Source organism: Polistes fuscatus, unplaced genomic scaffold, assembly GCF_010416935.1.
Source record: "Polistes fuscatus isolate 324 unplaced genomic scaffold, CU_Pfus_HIC Scaffold17, whole genome shotgun sequence".
NCBI classification, from domain to species: Eukaryota; Metazoa; Arthropoda; class Insecta; order Hymenoptera; family Vespidae; genus Polistes; species Polistes fuscatus.
The window spans coordinates 3,298,416-3,316,543 of record NW_025113075.1 but is presented as its reverse complement, the minus strand read 5'-3'; the positions used below and the strand labels follow the sequence as shown (position 1 = coordinate 3,316,543).

General features: G+C 30.0%; 2 protein-coding genes across 6 annotated transcripts; one reads left to right on the top strand and one right to left on the bottom strand.

Moving 5' to 3' along the window:
• Positions 1–4,365: 4,365 nt before the first annotated feature.
• LOC122515365 (esterase FE4-like) lies at positions 4,366–8,943 on the bottom strand. Its single transcript, XM_043632681.1, has 8 exons — positions 8,518–8,943; positions 6,960–7,248; positions 6,438–6,623; positions 5,787–5,989; positions 5,531–5,702; positions 5,148–5,465; positions 4,830–4,974; positions 4,366–4,718 (listed from the first exon to the last, which is right to left on the bottom strand). Exons 1-8 carry the CDS (start codon positions 8,662–8,664, stop codon positions 4,550–4,552), a joined length of 1,629 nt encoding a protein of 542 aa, XP_043488616.1. The 5' UTR covers positions 8,665–8,943; the 3' UTR covers positions 4,366–4,549.
• Positions 8,944–10,987: 2,044 nt separating this feature from the next.
• On the top strand, positions 10,988–15,806 carry LOC122515151 (protein regulator of cytokinesis 1-like). 5 transcript variants are annotated; one of them, XM_043632374.1, is made up of 9 exons: positions 10,988–11,164; positions 11,368–11,439; positions 11,522–11,673; positions 12,089–12,221; positions 12,301–12,399; positions 12,476–12,616; positions 12,736–12,852; positions 12,956–14,008; positions 14,094–15,806. In XM_043632374.1, exons 4-9 carry the CDS (start codon positions 12,117–12,119, stop codon positions 14,454–14,456), a joined length of 1,878 nt encoding a protein of 625 aa, XP_043488309.1. In that variant the 5' UTR covers positions 10,988–11,164; positions 11,368–11,439; positions 11,522–11,673; positions 12,089–12,116; the 3' UTR covers positions 14,457–15,806. The 5 variants fall into 5 exon arrangements, with proteins under 5 accessions (XP_043488309.1, XP_043488307.1, XP_043488306.1 ...); XM_043632372.1 differs by having other exon boundaries at positions 11,280–11,439; XM_043632371.1 differs by having other exon boundaries at positions 10,988–11,439.
• Positions 15,807–18,128: the final 2,322 nt, after the last annotated feature.

The window sequence follows — 18,128 nt, the reverse complement described above, 5'->3', positions numbered from 1 at the left end:
AGTACGAAATAAAATCTTAATGATTTAAATGATAATAGCGATTCTATCTGATTGGAGAAACCCTCCACGAGCTATTTTTTTTCACTTATATAACAATTTACCAAATATCTACGGACAAATTGTAAAGAAGTATGGAGTTAAAAGAAACTAGTGTGTGTACTTATGTACGCACGTAAGAAGTTATACTTTTTTGGCGTACCAAAACGAATATAAACCTCAATAACCTCAAAAATTACTTCAAAAAAATAACTTTACAAAAAAAAATGATAATAATAATAATAATAATAATATTAATTATTATTATTATCATTATTATTTTTCCTTGTTACTTTTTTTAATTTTCCTTGTTTATATTAATATTTTTAATCGATCGATATATTATATATAGATAAAAGAATAAAAAAAAAATATCAATATATGGATATCTGTCCACACTAAATATAAGTGAGATATATCAAATTTTTTTATGCGTCAACGGCCATGGCGCGGTGATAGAACTTCTTCCCGCTTGATCATTTAAAGTAAAGCAACGCTGAGTACGATTAGTACTTGGATGGCTGACCCGCTTGAGAAAAAAAGAGGAAGAATAAGAGAAGACAACTTCATGCCGTAAATTTGAAATCTCTTTGCCGCGCATCGTTAAATACCGACAAACTTCGTGGTGTCGCTCGGAAGAAAATCACTCCCATCACATTTTCCCAAACGCGCCAAAAGAAGTATAACTTCAAAAAAAACAGTTATATGAGTTTAAATAATGGTCGAAAACGACTAGGAGAATATCTTGATTTAAACAGAACAATTTCACACAGTGCATTTATCATTTCTAATATTATTATTATTATATTACGTATGATGGTCACCTTATGATGTATTTCTCTCTTTTCTCCTTATATCTAATTGTGCATTGTTTCGTAAAGGCTACCATCGAGACTATAAAAAAAAGGATCTTCGGTTCGATTAAATATATATTCGGGCGATTGCTCTAGACCGTTTGAGCTACTTAGGAACTACTAGGCCTGAAATTTCATTATATTCTAAATACAACTACAACGATAATATATATATATAAAATCAACGTTATAAAAACATTTTATAATACACATCCACATATATACTATACATTTATATAAAAATATTACACATTTTTTGTAACATTGTCCAACTTTTTAACGTTTAACCCTGATAACATCATTCTTGATGTCGAAAAAAATTTAAGACCCATCGTTCCTAAGCCGAGATTTGAACCCGGAACCTCTCGCTTTCCGATCGAACGCTCTACCACTTGAGCTATGAAGTCCTACATTACATATCTTTTACATATACATATATATATGCATACATATATTAGATTTAAATATTACAGGCAGTTGCTATGTTTCGAAATATCCAGATATTAAGAAACGTTAGAATTATGCATTCTTTCGTTAAAAAAGTATGGTTATAAAATAATTTTCCAATACTTTAAATAAAACTATACTATTGTTAGCTAGATACAATTTCTTTTTAAGAAATCTCTTTAAAGCCTAAAGAAGATAACCTGCTAATACAAAAAAAGAATTGATACGCACATAAACACTCTAGCTAACGGTAACTACAACCAATATATCCCTAGAAGGCTCGAAAGAATCTACCTAGGAGCCTAGCATGAAATTGAATCTTAATGAAATAAATGACAATAGCAATGCTATCTCATTAGAGAAATCCTTCACGAGCTATCTTTTTTCACTTATATAACAATTTATCAAATGTCTACGGACAAATTGTAAAGAAGTATGGAGTTAAAAAAAAAAAAAGTTATATGATTTAAATAGTGGTCGAAAACAACTGGGAGAATATCTTGATTAAAACAGAACAATTTCACACAGTGTTTTTCTCATTTCTAATATTATTATTATTATATTACGGATGATGGTCACCTTATGATGTATTTTTCTCTTTTTCTCCTTATATCTAATGGTGCATTGTTTCGTGAAGGCTACCATCGAGACTATAAAAGAAAGGATCTTCGTTTCGATTAAATATATATTCGGGCGATTGCTCTATACCGTTTGAGCTACTTTGGAACTACTAGGCCTGAAATTTCGTTATATTCTAAATACAACTACAACGATAATATAAATATATGTATATATATATTAAATCTGCGTTATAAAAATATTCTATATTACACATACACACATACACATACACATACATATGTACACATACACATTCATATATATATTATACATTTATATAAAAATATTACACATTTTTTTGTAACATTGTACAAATTTTTCGCGCGTAAATTCACCACATCATTGCAGATGTTTAAAAAAATTTGAGACCCATTCGTTCCTAAGCCGGGATTTGAACCCGGAACCTCTCGCTTTCCGATCGAACGCTCTACCACTTGAGCTATGAAGTCCTACATTACATATCTTTTACATATACATATATATACATATATAAATGCCTACATATATTAGATTTAAATATTACAGACAGTTGCTAAGTTTCGAAATATCCAGATATTAAGAAACGTTAGAATTATACATTCTTTCGTTGAAAAAGTATGGTTACAAAATAATTTCCAATTCTTTAAATAAAACTAGTTTATTGTTAGCTAGATACAATTTCTTTTTAAGAAATCTCTTTAAAGCCTAAAGAAGATAACCTGCAAATACAAAAAAAGAATTGATACGCACATAAACACGCTAGCCAACGATAACTACAACCAATATATCCCTAAAAGGCTCAAAAGAATCTACCCAGGAGCCTAGTACGAAATTGAATCTTAATGAAATAAATGACAATTGCAATGCTATCTCATTGGAGAAACCCTGCACGAGCTATCTTTTTTCACTTATATAACAATTTACCAAATGTCTACGGACAAATTGTAAAGAAGTATGGAGTTAAAAAAAAAAAAGTTATATGAGTTTAAATAGTGGTTGAAAACAACTGGGAGAATATCTTGATTAAAACAGAACAATTTCACACAGTGTTTTTCTCATTTCTAATTTTATTATTATTATATTACTGATTATGGTCACCTTATGATTTATTTTTCTCTTTTTCTCCTTATATCTAATGGTGCATTGTTTCGTAAAAGCTACCATCGAGACTATAAAAAAAAGGATCTTCGGTTCGATTAAATATATATTCGGGCGATTGCTCTATACCGTTTGAGCTACTTAGGAACTACTAGGCCTGAAATTTCATTATAATCTAAATACAACCACCACGATAATGTAAATATATATATATAAAATCTGCGTTATAAAAATATTCTCTATTACATATACACATACACATACACATATATATATACATGTATATACAAATATTACACATTTATTGTAACATTGTCCAACTCTTTCACGTGTAACCCGCACAACATAAGATGGAAATTTTAGTTGAACGTTGTACGATGTTTTTGTAAATACTAGATATTTATACTAGTCGATCAAGATTTTAATATTATTTTGATTTAACTAGTACAATAACGATGGATAAAATCTGATGAGTTTATATAACATATTTACAATTGCAATAACAATTATTTACCGTGGCGGGTGTAGCAGGGGAGGGGATATAAAAAACAGGATATGACAATGATTCGGCAGTGTTAATATCTAAAGAAAATACTTGAGGCCCATCGTTCCTACGCCGGGATTTGAACCCGGAACCTCTCGCTTTCCGATCGAACGCTCTACCACTTGAGCTACGAAGTCCTATATTTAAATAACCTTTATATATAAGTATATATAAGTATATATATGCACACATACGTATATTTGATTTTAATATTACAGACATTTGCTAAGTTTCGAAATATCCAGATATTAAGAAACGTTAGAATTATGCATTCTTTCGTTAAAAAAGTATGGTTATAAAATAATTTCTAATTCTTTAAATAAAACTATACTATTGTTAATTAAATACAATTTCGTTATACTCTACCTAACTATATATGCTTTCTTCTTTAATAAAAGAAATATTTAGATGTGTCGAAATATTAATGTTTCTAACCGTGTGTAGTTAGCACATTACTCTAACTGTATAGTTAAGAAAAAAAACGGTACGAACCAATTATAGAATAAGATATAAGAATATTACTTTAGTTAAATTGCATGTTTATTAATTGTCAGTATAAGTATTACAATCAACGAAATGTTTTAAAGTCTTCGGTTTACTTCGTTTTTTGTTCGTTATGTCCAAAACAATTAATATCGAGCGAAGGAAAAGAATTTAAATTGTAGTCGACCGTGGAGAAACTTTTTTTTCTTAGTGTTGTAGATTACGTTATTTTTAATGTAGTAACTTTTTTAAAAATACAGTGAAACAAAATTTTTTAATCTATTTAAATGATTATATAGAGTATATAATTTCGTGTTCGATTTATAATCGTTTCATTCTTCAAATACATGAACTGTACTACCACTAACTATATTATAATACTATCGCAACTCTTTACACAAATTGGGAGTCTAATATTCTAATTGGACTTTTCGATATTCCATCAAATTACCTTTCCCCTGTTCACAATATTTATTTTTTTTTTAAATTATAATTTATTTTTCGTCTTTGGATTCCACTCGAATCGTTGTACACCTTTTGGAATACTTTCCATTTGTAATTGTTCATTTATATTAAGGTAATTGTACATGTCTGAATTTTTTTCCAAAGGTTTCCACAAAATCGGAATAAGTTCTGTAATTTTGGATGTTGGATTTCTACGAGAGGAGTAAGATTGTAATAATCATAATAATCGTTAAGGTTAAGAATATTTTGTCAATGTGTGTGAGTGCGTGTGTGAGTGATCAGTTATATTGGAGAATACGTACCCAGTTTTAGCAAAATCAGTCCATAACTGTGTAACACAATCCATTACTTTATAGCTAGATGTACCAGGACGATGGGGTTTCAAATCTAATGCGTGGCAATGTGTTCCATAGAACAAATAATTCAATTCGTCCCCATGAGTGACTCCTAGTATTATTACAAAAATAGATAAAATAAGTAATTGCAATAAAATATTTGAACATTAAAAATGTAATTTATATATAAATTATAATTTAATAATTTTAAAACAATATTTAACCATATTAAAAATTAATTAATTACGTATATTCAATAATAAAAGTATTTTTAAATCCCTTCACCTGGTATATCAATATTCATAATAGTTTTCATGAAAGACGGTTCCTCTGAGTCGTAAGAAAATTTATATAAATATGAGGGACACTTGTTAACAATCGACAAGATTTTTGCCAATTCGAAAATGTGATGTAAAAAATAAAAATCGTTTAAAAAATGGAGTAAATTTTTGGTTGGCTCATCCTTTAACGATTTTTTACAGAAATACAAGCTTTTGAATTCATTAACAGTAAGAGTTTTTTCTTTTAGTTTATTCAAAAAAACAGGTGATAGAAAATCTTCGAAATCGCAGATTGAATTATCTATTCTCTTGACGATCCTACCTAAATAAAATATATCCGTTAAAGAATTAGGTTAATTCGAATGAACGATTATAGCATAGACTTACTAGCCAAATTGCTATTGCCGAAAAAAAAAGATGCTTCCGTATCGTTAAAACCAAACATAAAGGGGACTTTAATGCCAAATTTCATAGATATCGTCGATGGTAGTATTAAAAATGGATTTTTTGATTTGTTGTCCAGTCCTGGTAGAAAAACCGAAAAGACTGAATTTTTTTCCTGAAGAAGAAATAATGAATCAAATTTATCATTATCATCGACTTATCAAGAAGAACAACTTTGAAATAATGAAAAATAAGCTACCGTGGAAGATATGATTTTGGATTGATATTTAATGAGTTTTTCCAAATCAATTTCTTGAAGAAAATCAACGATAGCTTTGGGATCGAAAGACTTGAAACCTAACATATTGGATAACTGATAAACGTATTTCCTGGGTTCCACGAGTATTGAAGCCCAAAAGTTGGTAGCTAAGCCGCTTTGCGCTATAGCCTTGTGAAATAATCCTGCAAAGAAAGAAAAACAGAAATTGAGAAGAAAGGAAGGAATAAAAACGGGATTTCAAGTATACGATATTCGAAGAAATTCTTAACATCTGTACGAACATTAACAAAAAGTAAAAAGAAGACAAATTTCTAACACGTTTTTCAAGAATTTTGTTTGTACTTTTTTTTCGTTCATTTCTTTAGAAATCATTCCATTGAAATCAATTTCATGGGTTTCTTTAACGGGTTTTGAAATATTAAGGGCACAGGATTGAAATAATTAAAGAATGGAAACGACTCACAAAATCAAAATATCTCTGTGATTTGAAAAAGATTTATTTTCAAGGATTTTCGGAAAATACACTTTTTTTCATGTGCTTTTGGATAAATTAAGATAGCTGTGTGTTAATTTCACATATCGAAAATGTGGCAAGAAAAAGTATAATTAAGTCGAATAAATAAATCCTACCGTCCGCCAATGGTGACATCGTTAGGTAATGAACCATTGCTGCTCCAGAGCTTCCGCCAAATATAGTCACGTTCTCAGGATCTCCACCAAATACTGCGATATTATTTCTAACCCAACGTAATGCCATAACTATGTCCTTCAGGCCTTGATTACCCGATGCAACTTCATCCTCCAAATTGAGGAATCCTAAAGCCATTTTTGTTCAATTTTCTACTTTCTTATTAAATGACAACATTTGAATCTTTTTTATCAAGAATTAAAGAGACTTGGTTTTTTTTTTTGTATATTACAATAAAAGTATTCTAGTATTGTTACATGCATTAAAGATTTAAGAAACAGTTTAACTATATTGTAGGATAGAAAATTGTATTATTTATTTGTTTATTTACTTTGAAACTCGAACTTTTTGTATTTTATTGAAATTAGACATTGTGGATAATCAAAGGATTTTGAAAACAACTTGAATTTTCAATATTATTATACAATAATTGTTATGTTATGTATTTCAATATTTTAACTAACCTAAAATACCTAGTCGAAAATTGATCGTGACAAGGATTATGTCCTTTCGAATGATATAATCTGGCATGTACATATCATCGTTTCCTGATCCCATATAGAAACAACCACCATGGATCCATACCATTACTGCCAGTTTCGCAGACAACTCATTTCGCGGTGTATAAACGTTTAAATAGAGACAATCATCGCTTCCTATCATTTCATTTGACACTTTGTCTATTTGAGCACACACGTTACCAAACTTCGAACCATCCCTTATTCCAATCCATTTTTCAGGTGGTAACGGATCCTACATGGTCAATACAAAATTTATTAAGAAACCCAATATACACCCTAACAATTTTAATATTAAGTCTGCAATGAAAATATCTAATCATTGATTAAGTGATCCTTCAGATTTTCAATTGTAAAATAATTAAATAATGATTTAATATTTACTTTTATTTTTGTATAGAAAACTAAAGGAAAAATAGAAAATTTTAGTGTAAAAACAAGGACGAATTATTAAGCGAATATTTTGAAAAAAAGATTAGCTAATCTAACATCTATTATTATTTCTTTTATTTTTTATCATCATAATGACCTTTATAATTGTAGCAAAGCAGATGAAAAATTGCGCGTTTCAAAATATACGTGGAATTATAAACAAAAAAATGTTACCTAAGCGATTACCGGATGTATACATCTATCATTTACTTTAATGAGTTCATAGGAATCATCCGTAAATCGTATATTTTTCAATTGTTGCCTGTTTAAAAAACGTATACACGTTACGTAACAACGTGCATCGAAATGTTATTGCAAGAATTTGAGATAGTCGAAAACACAAATTAAATGATTCGTAATTTATTGTACTCGAAAATTTAGAAATAGACGATGCATAATTTTACATTTCGAACGCGTAAACAGATAGGGATAATTAAATAATATTCTCATGTTTAATATAAAAAGTAAATAGAAAAATTATATTAAAAAATCATTTCTTTTGAAATTTATTGATTCGCAACGCAATATTAATTTATTAAATACAAACGAATAAAAAGAAATATAGAAAAAAGAATTATTCGTTAGCTGAAAATTTATAAGAATTTCAAATTATGCAACATTTTTAAATCTTATTTGAATGTAGACTCTAACGTGAATCTAATATTCAACCAGAGATTGACCTTAGATTAATATAGAAGAAGTGAAATCTATAGAGAAAATAAATTTAATAAATGTGAACTTTTTCAACTGTGCAAATAATTTTTGACTATTTTTCTATTAAAAATATTACTGTTTCAATTTTTTCAAATATAATCAATTTATTTAGGTTTGCGTATAAGATCAGTAAATTGTCGAGTTTAATAAAATAAATTTCTCAACTATTTCTCGGTTTATTACTTTACAATTAAATTATATTAAGTTTAGCAGTTAATTTCTCTTTGAAAAAAAAAATAACGATTTTGATGCAATGAATTTATTATCAACGCACCGTAATAATTGCTCTATCGAATATATAAATTAAATATAAGTAAATAATTATTACTTACAGATGAGAGAAATGTGTTAAACTTACTTTAAATCTAAGTTTACCGATCGGCGGTTTCGCATAAGGTATTCCTCGGAAAGCAAAATATTCTTCTTTACTATCAATATTTTCTTCTATGACACCTCTAATTATTCCCTGTTCAAGAGACAACACAGATCCTTTTTTACAATCCATACTTCTGTTTATGTATATGTCTTTTTATTTTAATATGAAAATAAATTTTGGTTATACTTAAAAAGAAAAACAAGAAAAAATAAATAAATGAACAATTGACGTGTATTTCTTGAGCTATAAACTCATTAGTTTCTTGCGTTTCACCGAATCGTAATATACTCTGCTTACTTCTGATATCACCGACAGGACAACAACGAACTAGTGGGGATTGACTTGGAAATAACGGTAACGCAACGTTGTGTTGATCTTTAGTCTCTGTAGGAGAAACGATCTCGCTATTTTATATTATATATTACGATTAATTTTAACGATAATTATTATATTCTGTAGAACCTTCTATAATAATATTAAATTTCAATAAGGTAAATATATCTGTAGGGTCAGGTAATGAAAAAAAGAGTTACATGTCGTAACAGACAGTTACACGTCGTACACAGAAATTCCTTTTATGACATATTTTAATAACGGTGGATTGTCAGATATTTTTTTACGGATATGCAATTTATTAAGATCTACGGTAGGTTTTTTAGTATTTGTATTTTTGGGAACGGCTACAAGAGCGCGGGTTTCGTTGGTTTCAATAATTGTTTTGTCCAGCGTTACGCTAATGTTATCAATTTTTACGGATGACAGTAACTGAACCTCGCTTACATGATATGATATTCAAAACCCGTAATGATATATTGACTATAACATATATACACGTATTAAGCACTATGTGTTCATAGGACTTCGTAGCTCAAGTGGTAGAGCGTTCGATCGGAAAGCGAGAGGTTCCGGGTTCAAATCCTGGCCTAGGAACGGATGGTTTTCAGAATATATTTGGCGTAATGCAATTGTTCTCCTTCCCGAGCTTTATACAAGTTCCTCTCCTCCGGACTGGACACGGTATAAGTTATTTATAGGTTATTAATAGAATAAGGATTATAAAAAATTGATGCTTTGCGGAAGACTGGATTCTGCTTGTTGATTACTAGTGCTTAAGCTTATGCTTTATATACACTAGTAAAAAGTTTCATAGTGTCAGTGTTCTGCGAAACATCAATATTATCACACCTTTACATGAAGAAAGTTCCCTTCATTTATTGATAGGAATTTTCTGAATATATTGTGGTAATAGACCGTAAACCAAAAATAGATCAGTATTATAATACATTCCCACCGAAAGTACATTCCATAGATATTTTATAAATATCTATATATTTCCTTACCGTGGAAGGTTTAGTTTGTAGGAAATTCTAAACCCAGTTCCTAGGTAGCTCAAACGGTAGAGCGCTCGCCCGAATTACTGTTTAATCGAAGCGAAGATCCTTTTTTTTATAATTATTTCACCAAAACACCGTTTCTTTTAAATATATATGTTATTAGAAATTGGCGATGGCAGATTTTTCGAATTAATAAAGAAAATTAATGTTTCAATGAAATAGAAGACAAAAAAGTTTAAGTAAGCGGTAAGCGAACTTTTAAAAGTAGTTTTATAAGAAAATAAATAAGTAAAAGAAAGGAAGAGCCTATTTTACAAGGATTCGCTAAAGTCGTCGACCATTCACTATTAACAGAATTAAAATATGCATCTTAGCTGAAAGCGCTGAAAGAAATTTTGTTAACACTATAAAACTCACTTATCAAAATTATGTGTATAAAATTGGAAGCAATAAGAACAATATTTGTTATGTTATGAAATATAGAAGTTATGAAATATTCGTTCAAAAGATGTATTGTAATAGACTAACGAAAGTATTGGAACTTCTAGAATTTTAACGGTTTAATTATATTTTCCTACCAAAATTATAAATATTAAACAAAATTAAATTGATAAAGACATATCGTGTAATATCATTTGTGATTTGTTTTTTCTGGCAGATTTTTGATATTTCGTCCCAGAAGCACGCCTAGGGCTCATCAGTAACGCTGTTCGGCGTGCTCCATGCCTTAGACATCCGCGGATCCCGATTGGTCTGAAATCCATTCCGCTTTAAGTAGTAATCGTGGTAACTTTTACCGCTAGCGAGTAACGACGATGAAGTCGTAGTCATCTTGTGTACGAAAGCGGAACTAGTGCGACTTTCGCGCCGCGGCTGTGGCGGAGTGTAACTGCGAGTCGCCACAAACGATCGAAGGGATTCTTTGGTTACTATAGAAATAATATCCGACGAAATATAACGAAAAATATACTTTATTAATAGCTAATAGAAATATATTAATATACGTAGAGAATAGTAGTTGCGTCTGTGTAACTGAAAACTTCGATAGTAGGAAACGCTCCCATTAGCTGCTTGTCGAATGTTACGCATGCAGTTTTCTCATTAATAATTCGCCGGATATTAAGTGTAAAGCGTTCTCATTAGCTGCTTGCCGGACGGCGAGTGTGATGCGCCTTTACACTTACATGAGGAAGCGTCGAAATATAGCTATGCTCTCACAACGATTGTAGTGATAGGCGCTTAGCATATCGACGCGGTACACTAGCGTCTTTTCTTCCTATACAAAAACTTTCTAGGTCAATATATTTTTTAAAAACGTTCTAAAGATATCAGTCCCTTATCTGGCGTCATAGAATGTATTTGTTATAAATAATAATAATAAATTTTATATTTTCTCTTTGGTAAATTCAGGAAGTGTGTATAAATTCTCCAGATAAAATTTGTCCACCTTTCTGGTTACCCACAACAATCCTTGAATAAGATTGCTAAAAAATTTCAGATATTTTCTAAAGACTCCTGCAAATCCTACACAAATGCTGGATATCAATTTCTTCAACACTACTCACATGAGGTACACTCCAAAAAATTTTACTTATTGTTGTACGTAGCTTAACAATCAATATATCCCTAAGGAAACCATATGTCCCCCATAGGAATATATTGCGATTCAATGATTGGTGGGTTGAGAGTAATGGAAAGAATCATTGGCTAAAAGTGCAGTTGACGGATTTCCAATGCAAACATGAAAAGAACTGTATGAAATTGAGAGTTCATAGAAATTCGATTTGATGTTTCCGTTCTGAAGGTAAGCAAGGGTGCGCTAAACTGGTTTGTTACAAATTCAAATGAAAAACGGTCGGTAGTAACATTTGGTTTAGTTTTTGTGAAAGGAAATTTTTTGCGTTCGTAAATTAAAACGATGGCTGATGCAGATGAATGGTAAATAATTCATACAAATGTTTCCTTTTATAAACAATTATTATGAAAGAATAAATTTAATGTTTTTGATTTATATACATGAATGAAACTTGCTAACAATGATCAAAAGTTGTAATAATTTGTATAAGATGTGTTTCTTCAAATAATCTGTTGTCTTTTTCACTCACTTTCTTTTGATAAAGTTTAAAATTATATTATATTAACCGTTTAGAATGATATCGAGGAATATTTATTTGTTTGATATTTTATTAAATAAGTATGTTGTGTGTGTTCTTTAATAGGAAACCGATAGTACAAAAGACTTGTACAATGGTACGTAGTGCTATAACCCAGTTACATTCAATATGGACAGAAGTTGGATACGATAAAGAAACTCAGTTAGCTTATACTAATGCGGCGCTTGATCATATACAGGTAAAATAAACTTTTCATAAATATTATTAAGAAATAAAGATGATTTTAACTGCAAATTGATGTTTTAATCATAAAACAGGAATTATTAACCGATATGGTGTCAGAATCTGAGGATAAAAAAAGATTACTATTGGAAGAATCTAAACAGTTAATGCAAAATACATCTATTCTCTGTAAAGTATGTATTAGTTTTATAAAATCATTGTAAAATCCTCTCGTACTGTTGACTATATAATATATTAAATTTATTGTAGGAATTAAAAGAAACTATTGATGCGAGTGGATATGAGAAGCTACCATTATTCAAATTACAACAAGTACTTCGACGTGATATGGAAAAGCTGTTGCGTATAAAAGAACAACGTAAAACATATTTAAATGAATTATTAACTAAGGTAGGTTTTCATATCAATGTTAAAGAATGTACAACTTGAGATTGCAAACATTTTCTATATACATGATTAAATATGCGTTTGATTAATGTTTTTCTCTGTTCTTTTCTTAATACCTATAGGAACATGAAATATGTAAGCGGCTAGGTGTACAACCAATAGAAATTGAATCTAAGATTCCAACGGAAGAAGAATTAGATAACTTTAAGTTATATATAAATAAACAGGAAGCAGAAAAGGTACACTGCTATAAATTAATAATCTATAACTTATTGTTTCTGTTTCCTAACCATTTGACAAACTTGAAGACATATTTACATCATTATTTTATTGTTTATTCAGGATCGCATAGAAAGTGAGTTTAAAAATAAATATAATACCATTATCAAAATAGTGCAAGATCTAGGAATTAGTCCGTCTTCTCATTTTGAAGAAACAGTATGTAATAATCCAGAAAATTTTGTACTTACTCCTGCCAATATGGCGATGTTAAAGGATTTTCAAGAAAAATTAGAAAGACAGTTAAATAGCGCAAAAGAGGAAATTGAGAATAAAAAGGAAGAATTATTAGCTCTATGGGGAACCCTGGATGAACCTAATGATTTTTGTCAAGCATTTTTAGACAATTATCCGGCGTACAGTCAAGCTACTCTAAAAGCGATAAATGCAGAAATTGGCCGATGTAAAGAAAGAGCACATATTGCAAAATATGTAAATAGAGTACGAGCCGAATTAGTTAACATGTGGGATTTATGCAAATACGGTGAATCTCAACGAAATAAATTTACTGCATTTTACTCTCGTACGTACACAAAAGATTTATTAACTTTGCACGAGCTCGAAGTTGATAAAGTTCGCAAGTATTATGAGACGAATAAAGTGATTTTTAACCTATTGGAAGAGAGAGAAAAGCTCTGGACGAAAATGAAAGAATTAGAACATCGTGCCAATAACCCAGATCGATTAAATAATCGGGGAGGTCAATTGCTGGCGGAAGAAAAAGAACGCAAAGTTATACAAAGGAAATTACCTAAAATTGAAAGTCAGTTGCATAATTTGGTAGAAGAATATGAAACGAGACACGGGGAAACGTTTTATGTTAATGGTGTTTCCTTGGAAGAATTCTTAGCGCAATCATGGGCAAATCGTGATATTGAAAAGGAGAGCAAAAAAAATGCAAGGAAAGAGGCAAAGGACAAAAGCGCAAAAAAAGCAAGTGTAACCAAACGTACGCCAACAGCCTCGACTAGTCGTCTCCTAACTCCTTTGTGTACTTCAACCAAAAGGAAACTAATATTTGGTTCTACGCCTAATAGTTCAGCCAAACGGCGTAATGTTGGAAATGATAAAGTACGTAGTGTCACGTATGCTTCAAAAATTCGAAGAAGTGGTAAAGTACGTACTGTTTATTATGTCTTTACATATTTTTTACGTTTCTTTTTTTTCTTCATTTCATTAATTTCTTACATCAAATTTTCAGATCTCCAGGCGAGCTTTATCTGAGAACAAAAAACGTAGAAGCGATCTGAGAAAATCCAGATCGCCATCGGAGAATGCAGGTACAGTTGACACGACTTATGGACATTTTCAAGCACATTTGAAGGAGAGAGAAGAATGTCGTAGCTCTTTGTTAACCGACCATTCGCTAAGCGCTAAATGTATTTTAAAGACCCCGAATCGTACACAAGTTAAACCCGTAAGAAAGAAGTTATATAACGTAAACGCATCATCTAATACAACATCCAAATTATTACAATCGACTCGAAATTCTCCACGTAGTCCTAGGGGAGTTCATAATTCGAAACTTGCAACTGCGCCTAATGTGCTTCCTATTATTTTTTGATAGATTATTTTCTTCGTTTAGATGTCATTTTTAATTATTTGGCTACTCGTCGATGTTTTTATATATTATTTCCAAAAAGTTTTATAGAGTAATATGTATTATGCTGTACATATATGGTGAGGTAGAGATGGAAAGAATTCAAAGTTGAGAGAGAGAAATGTTACTTTCGATTATTGAGAAGAAATGTAATGTATATTAAATAGGTGATAAGTTTCATATTTGAAAATTTTATATAAATATTATAGTCTTTATTTGTTGCAGCTATTTGACATGTATATATTTATTTTATGAAACATTTGTTCGAAAAATAATGTTCGGCCATTTTAACTATTATCACAATATAAATGATGTAACATTTTCTACATACATAAAATAACTTTTAATATAAAATTATTTGGTGTAACATTTCATGTTCGTGGACAAATTAAGTTTCGGCGTTGCAATATGTTTGATATTTTGTTGATAAACTGTAACAAGTATTTCAAAATAGTAAATATTAATAGATAGTAGACCAGAGAGAGACTTGTATCTTATACAGTACATGGACCTAAGGCTGTGTTACTTGCCTTATCTGAGTTTGAATGAAAATTTATAGATAGTCAAACAGCTTTATAGAATCCTCTACTATCATATATCCCAGTAGATGAAAGCCTAGAAGTTGAGAAAAAGAAATATCAGCTGATATTTTAATAAATAACGGTTTATCATGTAGGCTTCATTTGCATAACTTTTGGAAAGAAATGTCAGGTTTTTCATTAATACATAAGTATGCCTTTTTTTTAATAAGATTATTTAACCTTTCTTCCATTTCCTAACGGAGATCAAGTGGAAAAATTCTATTTGTAAACAGATTTTTATTATAACATATTACCCATCGAAATTTGCATTTCAAGTAATACAAAATATTTCACTGTATATTAGTGTAGTAATGTAGTATTAGATAGTAATGCGGTTTCATCGAGAGTAGACTTGAAGTAGAAGTTTTTTTCTTATCATTAAGTTGAAGAAAACATAAGAAAATTAGAAACGTATATACAGGGTCTTTCGCGTAACTCGACCACCTAAAATATCTCGTTTATTTCGTACGAAAGAAAAAAATGTTAAAGGAAAAAAATATTCTGTTCGAAAGCGCCGATATAGTGATGAGCCAAATTTTTTTTCAAGATTAATTTTTTCGAGATATCAAGGTTATCGTATTTTTTTTTAAATAGAACTGCATATTTTTATTACAATATTTTTATAGCTTATAAAAACGGAATCCAACAATGTGCAACATGTTGACCCTCAGATGACCTTTACTGAAAAAATTGTGAAATTTTAATAAAAATTCATTGTAAAATTCTTTTTAAATATCTTTATATATTCTTTTTTATCTACTGCTTCTATTATTTATTATTTACATATATATATATATTTTTTTTTTCTTATCTAATAATGGGACTACCCCGTAAACGAACAAATAAACAAACAAATTTCCGTTTTTGATGTTGATTCAGATTCGGAGTCAGTCAGATTTAGTTTACGTAGAATTTAAATACGAAGCTTTCTCAAATGATAAAGAACATAATTTGTAGGTGCATTTAGTTCCTTAGAAATTTCGTCGATCAGAATTGATCAGGGTTTTTATTTCGTCTTCATGAATCTTAGTACGCAATGCATTTTGAACCGAAAAATTTCCGGAACGGAATTTCACAAATCAAAATCTAGAAGTACGTACTGTTCATGTTTCACCACCCGACACAGAATAGATCTTTCGGTGTGTTTACTCTAATAGTTTATTTTTTCTAAAATAATATAATCAAATGTGTCTTAAATGTTTATTTTGATTTTTTATTTAAAAGAATCACACCGAAATAATACAATACTTATGGTAAATTTGAAAGTTGGGATATTCATAAAACGTTCGATTATCTATATATTGGCAGATAGTAAGTGAAATATCTAGATTATACAGTTGCTACCGATACGCCAAGTTCTCTCATGTACAATCTATTTAGAAATATATGTCTAGATAATCTGTTACGCTCGAGCATTTTAAACATCTTATTTGTACCCAAAAATTTGCAACAATGATTTTCCTCTGAATGAGTTATGCTTCTACAATAATAGCAATAATTTGCGAAATAACTAGATAAGATTTGATTTAATGAATTATTCTTAGAGCATCGTTGGTATTCCATTCTAAAATATACTTTCATTAATTCCTTTAGTACGTTTGGATGATATAATATAAAATCTGGCGCCTGTCGATTTAAATATTTTCGTTTTATCTCGTATAATATACCATTTATACTCATGTTTACTTCCATAATACATAAAGCTGATTCTCCGGCAAGTTTGGAAATGACAATATCTCTTAAGCGCTGTATATCTATTGGGTTTATGAGACGATGAGCTTTTTCGCATTCACTAATAAATAATGAAGCTTCTATATTATAACCATCAAATCGTGGAATAAACTTTGTTGCTTCTCTTAATGAAGTATACTTTGTTTGTATAAATCTTGAGCAAGGCGTCATTTTTATTATAATTTTTATTTAACTTGCTTCTTTGAATGGTTATCTACCTTACCTTACCATGAATAATACCCTGATCATTACTCTGAATAATACTGTGAAAATTACCCTGAAAAATAACCTGAATTTTACACTGGAAATTACCTTGCACAATATATATGACAATAAGCATTACCCTAAAAAATACCCTGATCATTACTATGAATAATACTCTGAAAATTACCCTGAAGTGCAGAATTAAAGTTACAACACTTTTCAGATAAAGATCTTACTTGTACGATATTCGTTTTGGGTCTACTTATTGTTAGAACAAGTTAAATCGCTTCAAATTTAAGTCACAAGCAATACAGTCTTCTAGTTATCGTAAAAGATTCTTGAGTAATTTCTGGTTCGGTGTCCAAATGACGATGCATGAAATACACACTTTCAATAACCACCAAAGTTAGCGTGTGACAAATTAAAAAAAAAAAGGAAATCTCGTCTTGTTTTCCTGTTTGTTTTTTTCTTAATAGGAAAAGGAAGCAAGGGCATACGTATAAATAATATGATTTAGCCAACAAACGCAATATCTCTAACGGATTTGTGTTTGCGAATTCGTAAATACTCCGGTTACGACTTCGTAGACAAATAAATAGATCAAATATCTACGATGAAAAAGGGAACTCGAAAGAGAAAAAAGATGAATCGTATTCCTCGCTTAAGACATTATTTGAATACATCAAAAAGCCTGACAGATCAACGTTGAATTTGAATTTCGTGCTACCTCGGTTTTAGAAATAGCACGTTGAAATTAGTTAAGAGTCTCCACCGGTGTGTGGAGAAATATTTATATAATAAACAAAATCAATTGGTGACACTCCCCTATTTTTCTCTACGACCCTGACGCAACACCATCGTCTACGACGATTTATGAAACCTATAAAATCATTTATTAGTATTTTCATTCATTAAATGTTCTTATGTAAATAATATATATAGTGCGCGTAAAAATTGACAATACATAATTCATCTTTATTAGAAATAAAAAAAACAAGCGTTAAAACCCCTGTAAAAAATTTTCTGTATTATAGTTTTGTTTGAACAGATTGCATAATGTAAGGGGCTTCGAGATTTTCCCTTTTTAATTATCTTTCTTATCGTGGTCAGGGAAAAATCA

Bases quoted from the DNA above. Each gene is read 5' to 3' on its own strand.
- LOC122515365 (XM_043632681.1), bottom strand. From the start codon at position 8,664: ATGGATTGTAAAAAAGGATCTGTGTTGTCTCTTGAACAGGGAATAATT. The intron at 6,624-6,959 runs GTTAGTTAAAAT...AAATGGCTTTAG, and splicing joins TTTTCGACTAGGTATTTTAG to GATTCCTCAATTTGGAGGAT. The intron at 4,975-5,147 runs GTGAAGGGATTT...TAATAATACTAG, and splicing joins TATGAATATTGATATACCAG to GAGTCACTCATGGGGACGAA.
- LOC122515151 (XM_043632370.1), top strand. From the start codon at position 11,788: ATGGCTGATGCAGATGAATG. The intron at 12,617-12,735 runs GTAGGTTTTCAT...TAATACCTATAG, and splicing joins TAAATGAATTATTAACTAAG to GAACATGAAATATGTAAGCG. The intron at 14,009-14,093 runs GTACGTACTGTT...TCAAATTTTCAG, and splicing joins AAATTCGAAGAAGTGGTAAA to ATCTCCAGGCGAGCTTTATC.